The sequence below is a fragment of the Paramisgurnus dabryanus genome, chromosome 15 (genome assembly GCF_030506205.2).
Source record: "Paramisgurnus dabryanus chromosome 15, PD_genome_1.1, whole genome shotgun sequence".
Taxonomy (NCBI): domain Eukaryota; kingdom Metazoa; phylum Chordata; class Actinopteri; order Cypriniformes; family Cobitidae; genus Paramisgurnus; species Paramisgurnus dabryanus.
Window position 1 is genome coordinate 28,100,078 of NC_133351.1, and position 13,494 is coordinate 28,113,571.

At 36.9% G+C, this 13,494-nt stretch overlaps 1 protein-coding gene across 1 annotated transcript in view; it reads left to right on the forward strand.

Moving 5' to 3' along the window:
- col4a2 (collagen, type IV, alpha 2) overlaps positions 1-13,494 on the forward strand; it is a 143,664-nt gene that overhangs the window by 94,727 nt on the left and 35,443 nt on the right. The window contains exons 5-7 of the mRNA XM_065292942.2: positions 9,730-9,864; positions 10,705-10,749; positions 13,351-13,467. Of these exons, the coding sequence (XP_065149014.1) occupies positions 9,730-9,864; positions 10,705-10,749; positions 13,351-13,467 (297 nt within the window). The remainder of the gene's footprint in view (positions 1-9,729; positions 9,865-10,704; positions 10,750-13,350; positions 13,468-13,494) is intronic.

Genomic DNA, 13,494 nt, shown 5'->3' on the forward strand with positions numbered 1-13,494 from the left:
TGGCCCCTTTAAGAGGTCCTGGTATACAGTAGTCCTGATGATCAGGCTTTTCTCAGAGCATCCTGTCTGTAGTCACCAGTGTGCTTCCTGTTTCCTCTCAGATTAGAGCTACTGTTTGTACTTCAACACTGTTTCAACAGTTAGAACAGATCCAGTATGTGAGCTCATGATGTGTACTACTGATCCCTGTAACTTCAGTCTGAACACAGCTAAATCACTACCACAAAATCACTACCACAGGAAGGATGGTTTATGTCAGTATTTTGTTTATATATATATTTTTTAAACTTAAAAAGCTAATGCATTAGTCAGATATTATATTGTTTAACTGTTGATCTGGATGTTAAATGGATGTGCAGTCAATTTCACTTACTCGAAGTGATCATTTAAAGGTGCAATGTGTAAAATTTAGAAGAATCTCTTGACAGAAATGCAATATAATATACATAACATTATTATCAGTGGTGTATAAACACCTTACATAATGAACTGTATTTGTTTTAATTAGCCTAGAATGAGCAGTGTTTATCTTCATACACTGCTGTCATGTTTCTAAAGTGGCCCTAAATGGACAAACTGCTCTATAGAGCGTTTTGTCACTACGTTGTTTCAGACGATGAGATGTTTGTCCTGTGATGGCTACCATTGCTTTTCTATGCGTTTCCAAAAGGACAGATTTGGACTGAGCCGTTGGTTGCAATTCACAGTTTCACCACTAGATGCCGCTAAACCTCCCTTACACCTTTAAGAAGTCTTCCTCAGACACTATGGGCCCTATTTTAACGATCTGAAACGCAAGTGCGAAGCGCAACGCGCAAGTGAGTTTGTGGGCGGATCTTGGGCGCTGTTGCTATTTTCCCGGCGTGAGAAATAACTCTTGCGCCGGGCGCAAATCAATAAGGGGTTGGTCTGAAGTAGGTTCATTATTCATAGGTGTGGTTTGGGCGTAACGTCAAATAAACCAATCAGAACGCTAGCCAACATTCCCTTTAAACGCAAGGGCGCAAGTTCCGTGGCGAGTTGCTATTATTATGACGGATTTACCAGGCGCACGCCAGGAGCGGTTTACAGCCGAGGAGACCGACGTCCTTGTACGGGGGAATCCCACGCTTGCCAGCATAAATCGGGCACGCCGTGTAACGGGAGGTGGATCTGCCTCAGAACTTGACGCCAGCAGAGGACATCGCTGCGTCCACCCTCACCGCTGAAAGGGTTTGGGGGCTTTGAAATCGGACCCAAGAAACGCAAGCAAGGTCCAACCCCAAAGTACTCTTACAAATCAAGTTCATATACATTAAGGTTTCTTATGAAAACATTTTAATTATTATTTACATAAAATAAACGTAATACAGCCACACAACAAAGTTATGAAAATATTTTAATCGTTATTTGCATGAGAATAAATAAAAACTATCACCACAATGCTCACCACTATGATTCCCCTTATCTCGTGTATTAATATTTTTAAGTGTAACAATTTATGATTTGCAAAAATAACTGTTGCATCTGTGTAGATTAGATAAGCAAAGTGTATGCGCGTTGTGCACACTATACATTATGGTCAAGCATGCGCCCTTAAAATAGCATAATGAACAACGCGCAACGCGCCACTGACTTTAAACTTTTTTTTTCTGGTCAGTGGCGCAATTGTTTTTTGAAACTGCAAAATAGCATCAGGAATGGTTTGCGCCGGAACACGCCTCTTTTTTTGCGCTGAACCACCCAGGGAGCGCAAGTTCATTCCCTAGTTTGCCGACGTGCTTCTGTGACGGGAAAAACCCGCTGTGCGCCGGGGCAAAATACGAATGATACATGCGTCACTGACAAAGTCAATTGCGCTGGGTGCAAGATAGAGCCCTAAGACATCTAAGGGCCAGATTTCAATTTTTGCAGGTGAATTATTGACAAGGCACACGTTAAAGAACAAAGGTGCAAAAATCTAAATTCCATTATGACAAATGCAATCTCCCAAGAGCAGCAAAAATTAGTGGAGGGTTTAAGACCGATGCTTTTAGGTCTTAAATAATCTACCATTCAACTGAGAATTGCAAACCTTAAACAACCTCCTGTAAACGTTGCATCTGAAAGGGAAACTCCTACAAATGCAAATGCAGCAAGGTCAGTGCTATTTTTTTACTGTGCGTCTTTAGTAAATCCTGACAGAAGATTTTTTTTAAAGCAAAATAGTTGTTTCACTGGCACAAGCTGTTACTAAACATAGGGGCGAAGCGCGCACTGTAGAGCAGTTTGTCCGTTTAGGGCTACTACTGTAGAAAAATTATGGCGACTTCCATGTTAGGAGACCCATGGTGCATGTAGATAAAAATGGCTCATTCTATGGTAATAACAACAATACGGTTCATTATGTAAGGTTATGTATAATATAGTTATGTATATTATGCATTTCTGTCAACAGATCCTTCTAAAAGTTACTGATTGCATCTTTAATGCAACATCTTATCGACATGCATCTTGCTTACTCTTAACACAGTCTCACCCCATTTCGTCAATATTTGACGACACTTGACCATTCGTCATATGTTGACGTGAAGGGTATACCTTTCGCGTCATTTTTTGACGAACTGGGGACTTCAATACTATTACGTCCGTTGCATTCTCTTTCCTATTTTATTACCATTTGCGCGTCGGTTTAGGGTTAGATTACGCAAAATTAAACAGTGTACGCGAAATTAAACAGTGTACGCGAAATTAAACAGTTGTCACCTGGCGTTGGGGTTAGAAACAGTTGTCACCTGGCGTTGGGGTTAGAGTTAGGTTTGGGTAGGGATGTCATTATGTAAATCTAACCCTAAACCGACGCGCAAATGGTAATAAAATAGGAAAGAGAATGCAACGGACGTAATAGTATTGAAGTCCCCAGTTCGTCAAAAAATGACGCGAAAGGTATACCCTTCACGTCAACATATGACGAATGGTCAAGTGTCGTCAAATATTGACGAAATGGGGTGAGACTGGGTTGTTACTCTAGACATGAACCAGCAATCCCCTAGCACATGGGTTCTCAAACCTTTTGCAGCCAGGGACCCCTTAAAGGGGAGAAACATTTCCAAAGACCCCTTTAAAGTCTAATAGTTACTAAGCATACCTTAAAGCATATTTTTACACTTGTTTCATACACATTTTTTTCCTGAACCTTTTAATTCAACTTCTGTTTATAAGAGGGTTGTTTTGTTCACATTTGGACTCAACAGTAATACTTTAAAATGATCTTGAAAGCTTTCATAAATGAACAGTAGCAAGACTGACATGGATCTCTGATGTAAATATCCCTTTCTTAATAATACAACACAATCATATAATGTATAACAAATTATTTCACAGACCCCCTGGTTAAGCATCGAGGACCACCAGGTGTTTTAAATCCCCTAGCAGACACATACACCACACAGCTCTTCCTTGTTTCTTGTTTTCCTTCAGATTCTTTGCCGATGAGGTAATAGAGGCAGTAAGGAGACACTTAACATTTAAATGTGGCATTTCCGTCACACAGTGGGTTTACACTGGAAAACCAGAATAAAATAGGTAAATCGAAAGGTATGTGAGGTTAAAAAGCACTGCATCTTGTTGAAGACACCAGAGCAGAAGATTAAGACAAAGAATTTAAACTAAGTTATCTTGAATCGTGGTGCTGCCATGAGAGTGCAGTATAATTAAAAGAGTACCCGAACAAAAGACAGGAGATTAATGCAGAGAGGAAGAGATGGTGTGAGGTCGAGGGAGAGGGTGAGAGAAATAGGAAATGACATGTATGTTTTAATGCCCCGCTGTGAACTGGAGAACCCTGGGAGAGTTTCACCTTGACCTGGCATTCACAAGAGCTGTCGTTGACTTGAACTAATGGCTGATCGCTCATTTCCTCCTCACACAAATGCACATTTGGGACGATGTCTGTTTGTGTTTTTCTTAATGCATTAAGGGCCATTCATTCGCCCTCTCCCTTTCCTTTGATTTAGAGATTTTAGACTTGTTTTTACACCTTTTTGGACCACGTCTTCCCTTTTTATCCATGCCGTGACTTGGTTAGATGAAAGTTTAGTTTAATGAAAAAATTTTGCTTGTTGCCCACCAGAGCCCTTTGTCTCTCTTCCGTGTAGGAGCGAGAAGTGCGTTCAAGATATTTTCCAAATTCATATTTTGTGTTAAAAGACTTTTACAAATATTTTCGTCAATGAAATTGAGTTTGGTTTGTGTGCTGTGAAACATATAGCAAATATATGTATATAAAAAGATTTATAAAAGCTATTGTATTGCTTCAGGGTACATAGGAGATATACACATTGCAGTGCACATAGGAAAAATATCATACAGCTTTTTTTTACTTTCTTTCTTTATTTTAGATCTCAATCCTTTCACCATCCTTTCACTATCCATTAACATCTACACTGATAAGATATGATTGGACAGTAGAGGGAATGCAGTCAGTCAGGTTGATGGAAGTTTTACAACTGTAATGCCAGATGATCAAACTGAAGGAAAGCAGATCGCTACTACTTGGGACAGTCCTAATAAGTTCATGTGTGTTTAAGCAGGTGCATTCCTATGGCTATGAATGTCTATCTTGTGCACACACACATTCCTCACACATACATATTCATTCGCATTCCCTCTAATCTGTGATTGATAGGACCTGTGCCAAGAACCTTTTTATCTGAGTGCATATGCTTTGATGTCTGCCAAAAGTTTGAGTCAGATTTAAGTAGTGCCAGTTTTTTTTGTGCCTGTCTACCATAATGTGCCCCTCATTTCAGCTAATCTAAAGGTTATAGAAGAGCATTGCCCACTTTATTGCGAGATAGACCTTGTGAGTCATGACATAAGATGTTAAAAGAAGAGATAAATGTTGTAGACAGGTTGAAATCCTGTGTTTATGTGTGTACACTGTCATAATAGATGAAATATGCAGAAGAATAACTACATAGATGTTTCATATACTCACTCTGCCTCTTATTAAAGGACTGAATAAAAGTTATACTATTTTTAAGTATAATAATATTGATGTTTAATTTTTATTAGCTTAAAATTTTATTGTTTAAAATTTAGCTTTAAAAGAATCAATGTTCAAAAACTGTATTTTTATGTACTTTGTTTTAACTAAATTATTTCTATTTATATTGATCAGTATGTGATAATTGACTCATACACAGTAATCTTGAGTATATATTTACTATTTTTAATAAAAGTTTAATATCAAATCAGGCAAATATTACACTTTCATTAACACTTTTGAGTGAAACAAATTATAAATCAGTAATGTAATTTTTAAGTCCAAATGTGAACTTTAAGATGCTCTTAAAACATCTAGCTTATTACTGTCATACAAGACAAGAAATAATCACAAATAGTCTTGAGATACGGGCCGTATTTAATTAAAAGCCAAAGAAAATTAACATAACATTATGTTTACACTGTCAGATAAAAATAGTCAAATATGGTCCCTAGCTGTCATCAGGGCAGTACCCTTTTAAAAAGTACACATTTGACCTCAAGAGGTCATATTTGTTTCTCAGATTCACATATTGGTAGCAAAAAGTGCATTTGAGTACCTAAATGGTAAGCATTAGGGCATTTATAAAGAGTTCTGATCCTGGGACCATTTTTGACAATTTTTTCGTACTGTGTAGGGCTGCATGTTATTTGTGTTTCTTTTTTGATTTAACCTAAAAATGAATCAAGTTTAAAAAACAGTAATCAAGATAGCCGACCCACTCGATCAGATAAAACCTTATCAGATAAGAAATGCTGAGGAGACAAAATATGTTTATACACTGACTTCCAGCGTGTACTAATACACATGTCTGTCCATTTATGATGAGCAAGCATCATGTCTAACATCACTATCACCTAATGTCTGTATAACACATACGTTCAATTAAGTTTAACATTTAAACATAACAAAAACAAAGCAATGATGGCAGTGTTTTAAAGCTATTTTAGTCACTGTGTCAATCAGGTTTTCTTTCCAGGACATTGAAACATTGGTCATGCCTCATTACCATGGTAATAAGTTTCATAATCATGACATGTTTTTGTAAACTCTCCCATGACTTTTAAATTATGGCTTGTTTATAATACATCATGTGTCATTTTTCTTGGAGAAGTCTTATATTTCTAAAACCACAGTTTTTTTTTACTCCGATCCATGGGAAACATTTGCTACACGTCACCCAAGTATTCGAGATCCCCCTCCCCACGGCCTCAGCACCAACACACTGACACAGATTTTATTGTTTCCATCGACTGCAAAATTACACACATGTACATCTATGCTTCCTTTAAATATTTACCAGATCTACTTAACATTTTAGTAGATAGGACGTTACATAAACATTAAATTGAATTCAGACATGCCCTGATGCCTTGTGTACAGGCTGAGAAAAACACATTTTTTAACTTTTAGTGACTCACACCGGCGTTTAAACAGTAGCCAGCTATTGTCCCAGAGGTCAGGGGTTTAAGTACTTGACCTCTGTAGCCACAGAAAACGTCACGTACATCCATCTTTTCCGTTTACTGATAAGGACCACTGTGTATCCCTTTATAAAGACCTAAACCAGAAAACAAATATAGGTTTTGTTCTTGGCTGTAGTTATCAGTTTATCGCTTTAGTATAAAGGATAAAAGTCAATGAATGAGAAATGAATTCTTGTCATAATTCATCTCTGATATCACATTCTGTTCATGTACAGTATGCCTGTTTTAGACTTCTCACAATGCAAATCTCAGGTCTCTTTATCATCATCAAGTAACCAGGGTACGGTTGCACCAGTGATCGTAAGTTCTTACTTGAACTGGGACGTAAAGTCCAAACTAGAGGCTTAGTAACTACTAGCTAGTCTATAACTAACTCTTTACTTTATTCGGTTGCACCATTTGTTCTTAAGGCAGAACGTAGCTAGTAGGTCATAAGGTCTCTGTAAAGTAATGCGTTGTTGCATAGAATGACATCTATTTATCTTAACCCAATCACAAGCCTTCTAATTAAAAAAACAGGAAATAGTCTGAACAGCACGTCATTTAAAAAAAAATAAAGCATATGCTGTTGAACTCAAAACATTATACTTTTAATTGAAAATATGCATCCTACACATGGAGGAGAAAATAAATAAATCATAATCAATTATAGGGTTACCATACGTGCCATTCTCCCGGACGGGTCCTGGCCAGGATTTCGGGTTCGTCTTCCGGAAGTCATATTTGTCGACCGCATACATACGTCATAGAGGATTATTATTATTACAGAAAGCAACCGTTACATTTAAAGGTAAGAATGAAACTAAGATTGTATGTCTTATGTTTTTAACTAAATGGCGTATGCGGTCAACAAATACGACTTCCAGAAGATGCACCGAAATCCTGTCCAGGACGCGTCCGGGAAGAATGGCACGTATGGTCACCCTAATCAATTACGAGCTCATCGATGTGATCTAATCTGGCTGACATCTTATTGTGACCGTTATTCATGTAGAGAGGTAAATATTTAGTTACAACGTATTGTTACTTAGTGCCCATTTACGTTGTAACAAGGCTACATTGTAATTTTCGCACAGCTGGTGCAACCGGCCCCAGCACACTACCCAGATGCCCTTTAATCTTCGATGCTGTTAAATGCACTGTTTACAGTGTGCAAAAAAGTATTCAGTATGTACTTTCACTTTAATCAGAAAACATGTGTCCTTCATGTACTCTTCCCTCAGTCTAAACAGGATCTTAGATCTGGTTGGTTTGTGTGTGGATTAAAGGCAAGAGTTTTAAAGTGTGCATGAGACAGCAGGGCGCCTGTTTATCAATCTATCCAATCAAAGAATATTAGGGGTTTGTTTAGTGTTCAGCTCTTAATCTGCACAAATCTTAATTAAAGTACTAAGAAATAGTGAAAAACGTAACCGTCATGTCCAGAATAACGAGACACCAACCCCTTATTTGCCCCTTATATGCCTGACGTGATAATAATGACTGATGAATATAAAATCAATTCTGCACTATAAAAAAAAAGGTTTGTTGGTTTAATAAAGGAAGTTACCTGGTTGCCTTAGAATTTTGAGTAAGGTTTGAAATAAACCTCAAAAAGGTTTAATAAAAAAGTTGAAGTTGAGGAAAGTTTAAGCAACCAGAACCAACTTTTTTACAGTGTAGATAGAAATGGGAAAGAAAAGCATTAAATGCATTTGCAGTTGCTTTTTGGTCGTACAGTGAATCCATCATTCTGAGAGTACTAGCAAAAAAGTTTATTTTCTTTTTTTAGTTTAAGTGAACAAAAATGATAATGAATTCTAGTATGTATTAATAATTGGCCATATTTAATATGTCCCGTTTTTTTTTATTAAGTACTCCAGATGCAATACTTTTGGGCCCCAATGTATCTCAGTCTACATCTAATATAACATCTTTTATAAGCAAATCGCTCCATGGTAATGCACCAGTGCTAAACAGACAGATTCACAGATAAGAGGGACAGACTCCCAAAACACAGTTGCAATGCCACTCATCTAATATCAAAGTACAACATGAGAAACATGTAAATGTTTTTTTTTTATGATGACTGTAGGATATAGGGGCGGTTTTCCGGACAGGAATTAGACTAGTCCTAGACTAAAATAAATGTAAGAGCTGTCCAAACTGAAAACAGCTTGCACTGACATATCTTAAAATACATCAGTGCCCTTTTTTACCTCAAAATGCACACAACAAGTAATGTTTTTAGTAAAGCATGTTTGTTAAAACTGTTATATTTCATAATTAAACAAAGCCGCCTCATAGAGTCTAGATCAGATATATGTTGGGTGATGTACAGTATATATGTGTCAGCTCTATTTAGTGTTCATTGTAAATTCTCTCTTATTTGAATAGAAAAGTTTGTTAAACAGGAACAACCAATGTATCCTTAAACTGTGCTCTTGAACTTCATGTCATAAAAACAATATATGTAGTGTGGCCTGGAGAGCACTGGGTGGCAGTATGGGGCCTGAAAATGTCTTGGTAAAGAATGCCATCTGGTGGTTGTGTTTTATTTTCCAAACCATACAGCACTTTCTGTGGAAAAAAAAACATTTTGTTAAGATATACAAGGAAAATATAGTGTTGACGTTGCAAACTATTATTACAATAAAATTACTGTTTACATTTCATCAGCAAATCAGCTTCTTTGTGGGTATATTAGAGGCTGGTAAGTTGTTATACAAACCTTCTCATCCCTTTAGCCATGATATTTCTTGTTTTTATTTTTGTAGTTGAAGAGTTTATAAAAAATTCAAATTGTTTTAACTCACCTTAAACTTTTTTGTGTGATTCTTGTTTTATTGTTGTTAAAAAAGCCTAACCAGGGACTTAGACTGCAAATTAGCGTTTGGCTACTGTAGATGCCTATGGAGCACCAGCTGCTTAAAATTGTAGCAATATTATACTGCATTGTCCCTGTTAAATAAACTAGTAGTAAATAAATAAATACAGCTAGTAAAGTACCATTGTGGGTGCTTGTTGAGGAATATTAATTAATAACACATTTCCCGTATTGATCAATACTGTGTGAATGCCAGATGGTACACCGCTGACAATGTGGTTCTTTTACAGTTTTTTTTCTTTTTGTCATCCTGAACATTGAGATGTGTTGCATATAATAAATGTAATAACTTAATATGTAAATACGTTCAGCCTTAATAAAATCTATATGTACTGTGATCTAATCTAGATGCTTTTGTATCTGAACGCTAGGGTGTGCCTGGTCCCCTCGGTCCACAGGGCCCCACGGGGCCTCAAGGGCGCCCAGGAGACATAGGCCTGCAGGGCCCAAAAGGAGAGAAAGGAGACCATGGCAGAGGAGGTCTTATGGGTCTGAAAGGAAGTGTGGTAAGTTATGAAAAGGGTTACATAGGCACATTTTAAAAAGTATGCAGGGGGTTACGCAGATAAAGAACAGTATTGATGGGTGTTGACACAGATCTGGTTTCTGTCGATTCAATAATTAAAGAGAATTCTGAAATATAATAAAGCAATTTAGAAAGATGTTTCTAAACCAATAATGGGCATACCAATTTAAAAAGTGATTTCGTTAAAAGAAAATACCATATCTATTTAATTAATCATTTTTATTTTAGCTAAACACAGATATATTTGTTATAACATTTTTATATTTTGACCAGGAGAGTTTGACCAATAGCCTTTTGCAGCTACTGGTTAATTTAAAAGGAAAAACTGAACCATTTAGGTGAAAAGCACTTATTAATAACACTAGATAAAACTAGTTTTAACATTTATTAAAATTATATTTTAATATTATACTTTGTATAACTTAATATGTTTTGTTTAATTAAAATGTTAAATTTAATAACAGTGTTTTGTCATAAATTTTCTTTGGGGAGGGCCACAAAGGAATGCACCGTACACAAGGGGGGCCGCACGCTTAAAAAGTTTGAGAACCACTGCCTTAGAGTGGTCATATTGGTAACAAAGTGAGCTTATAGTATAAATACAAAGATGCATATTAGTATCTCAAAGGTACATATTGGTATTTGGTACCAAATTTATACATATATGTACCTAGTGATATATAATAGGACCTTTTAAAGGGAACTGCCCCAGTGACCGTTGGAGTACATATATTGACCATTTTTTCTAACAGTGTATAGTTTTAAGTTTACATGGAATATTGGCATTTTACAATTCTGATCATTTTCTGGCTTTTGTCAGGGAATGCAAGGTGTTCCAGGGTTTGACGGAGCAGATGGTGTTCCGGTAAGTCATTTTCAGTTATCCAAAATACTTCAGGGATGTGATTTTTCCGGATTAATCCGGAATTCCGGATTTTCCGACCTGAAAATGTGACCTACGTGAATCATGCAGATATGTAAAAAAAAAAATAATAAGGGGGGAGGGGGGTATCTCACAGCCGTCGCCATGGTAACCCGGGACGGAACCACAATCGCCGTCCCCGCGCAACAGGGCCACACCGGTGGCAGATGACAAAGAGATGCATTTTCCTTCCTTTCCAAGTATCAACAAGGACGTGTTTCTGACCGTTCGCAAATGGCGGATGGCGAAGTATGATTGTATTCACCAATCAGACCCGATCGTTTATCTCCTCTCTTCTCCTCATTTGCGACGTTTGGCTGTCACTCGCGTGACGCGAAACAAAGCGGCAAACATATACACGTCGGTTTACTTGGTGGATTTGGAGCAGCAATTTTCACAGAAATGAGAGGAAAAACGAGCGCCATTGCAGAATATCCTGGTGGCGACTGAGAGAGGGACGATGCAACAATATTGGTTCCGAAAAAAGGCAAGGAAATAAGTTACCTCATCGAGCCTGGTTTAACCTAACTGAGCATTACATTCGTGCATGAAACCTGATCGACGAACACGGAGGGGCGGGAATCGCGGGACGGAGTGTTTCTTCAGGCTCCGGCGTGAATATAAATTTCTCTTCTAAAGTTCGGTAAAAACACATAAATGGCTTAAAATCTTGTTTAAGAATCTGTTTTATAATGAGAATCTCTCTTTCAGCGCGCCTACGTGTGTTTGCGCCGCGTGACAGCCGATTTGAATCTGACAGAGTTCGTCACTGTACATTAAAATATCCCACACAGACATTACAGCGTAAATGCAAGGATTAAGATTGATTTTATATATAACAGATAATCTAGATACATTTACCCTAATAAGTTTTTAAAAACATGGTAATGTTTTAATGTTTTGCTTTAGTGTTTTAATGCCAGACAATCATTGAAATGAGGGAAAAATGAAGAGAAAGGCAGCAGATATAGCATCCTTCTTCAGAAAGAGTAGCAAGAAGCAGCCAAACAAATCTTAGTAAAATACATTAAAGTAGCCTTCAAAATTCACATGATTCACATGAAAAAACATGGAGGTTGAATTATGACTATAAATTGTATGTTAATCTCAATTCATTTGAATAAAAATTAAATTATTGTAGCAATTGTATGTTACATTATTCTGATTAACACACTATAATACTTAAAAGTATTTTAAGGTTGGATGATAGAGATTTTATATGCCACCCCAGAGTAACTGCTGGCCCCTGCCTGGCCACCCCTATGAAAAAATCCCTTGCTCCGCCACTGATTAGCAAAACTCAAAAAATACATTATATTATAAATCTTTACCCGGACAAGTGACTTTTGTGCATGGACAAATAAAACAATAATTTACTTGTTCGAAGGACATGTTCCTCAAAAAGTTAATGTCAAGCCCTGATAAACATATTACAACAATTTACGATTAACTAAGAATAATAGTAAACTTCATTATTGTTAATATTGTGACTCTTGATGAGTCTTGATGACGTATGCAGCTTAGAAATGCGACCTCCGGAAGGCTGCAGATTTGGGATTGAGCTCTGTATCATCGTTTGTTTCAAAGGTTTCGTGTGTTTAAAGTTTTAAGGTTGACCAGTTTGATTAAAATAAATAGCACCTGCACTTTTTTGTACAATTACTTCTATTTATTAGTGTCAACCTTCTATTGTTCATGTTTAACAGCTAACAAAGTTACTCATCTACAGGGGTCTAAAATTAGAAAAAGAGACCTTTAAGACACTTTATTATAACTAATGGTCCTGTGCAGCACATTTTACAGATATTTGTATTAAAAAAATACTCTGGTAAAAATAGAAGTACTGATTTAACTTCTTTACTCAAGTAAAAGTATCAAAGTACAGGCTTGGAAATTTATTTAAAGTATAAAATTAAAAGTAGCCATGCCTTTAGTTCTTTATAAGCCATTGCCTACATTTTATTTGGATGTCGGCAAAATAGGCCTTCTTTTGACATGAACATTTGCATGTTGCACATTTAGCTGTTAAAGTTGGGTAAAAATGCAAAACAAAAATAAGTTAAAACATATTTTTTATCATGGTTGTTGATATAGAGAGAGGTGGTGATGGAGCAGTGGACAAGACACTTGCTTTTGATTCCCACTGTTACACATCCACCAAATAAGTTGTTATGTGTCATACTGTACAAAAAAGTTGCATGTTGCACATCTAGCTGTAAAATAAATTAAAATGTGTTTTTTTGTTCAAATAAGTTGTTATGGGTCCTACTTTACTATCCGTATAGATCCGCCACCAGTTTGATTGGCGTGTGTGTGTGTGGGGGGGGGGTCTTAATATATTTTCCTGCTTTTTTGTCCTTAGCCAATCACATGCCTGATACTTAAAATAGGACACATTTTGTGTAAGACAAATCAAATAAAGCAATGCGCCACAAGAGGCAGTAAACCATGGTTTACAGGTTGCACTACGCATAGTCGATTTTCCTATTTTAGAGAATGTCAGGATGTCTTAGGTGCAACTAAAGTCTTCTGAAATCTCCTCAGGGTCATCCTGGTCAAGCTGGTTCTCGTGGAAAACCAGGAGCTGATGGTTGTAACGGAACTCGCGGAGATTCTGGAATTCCAGGAGTTTTAGGATACGATGGCAACCCTGGAAGACCAGTATGGACATTTTTGTTTTCATGTGTC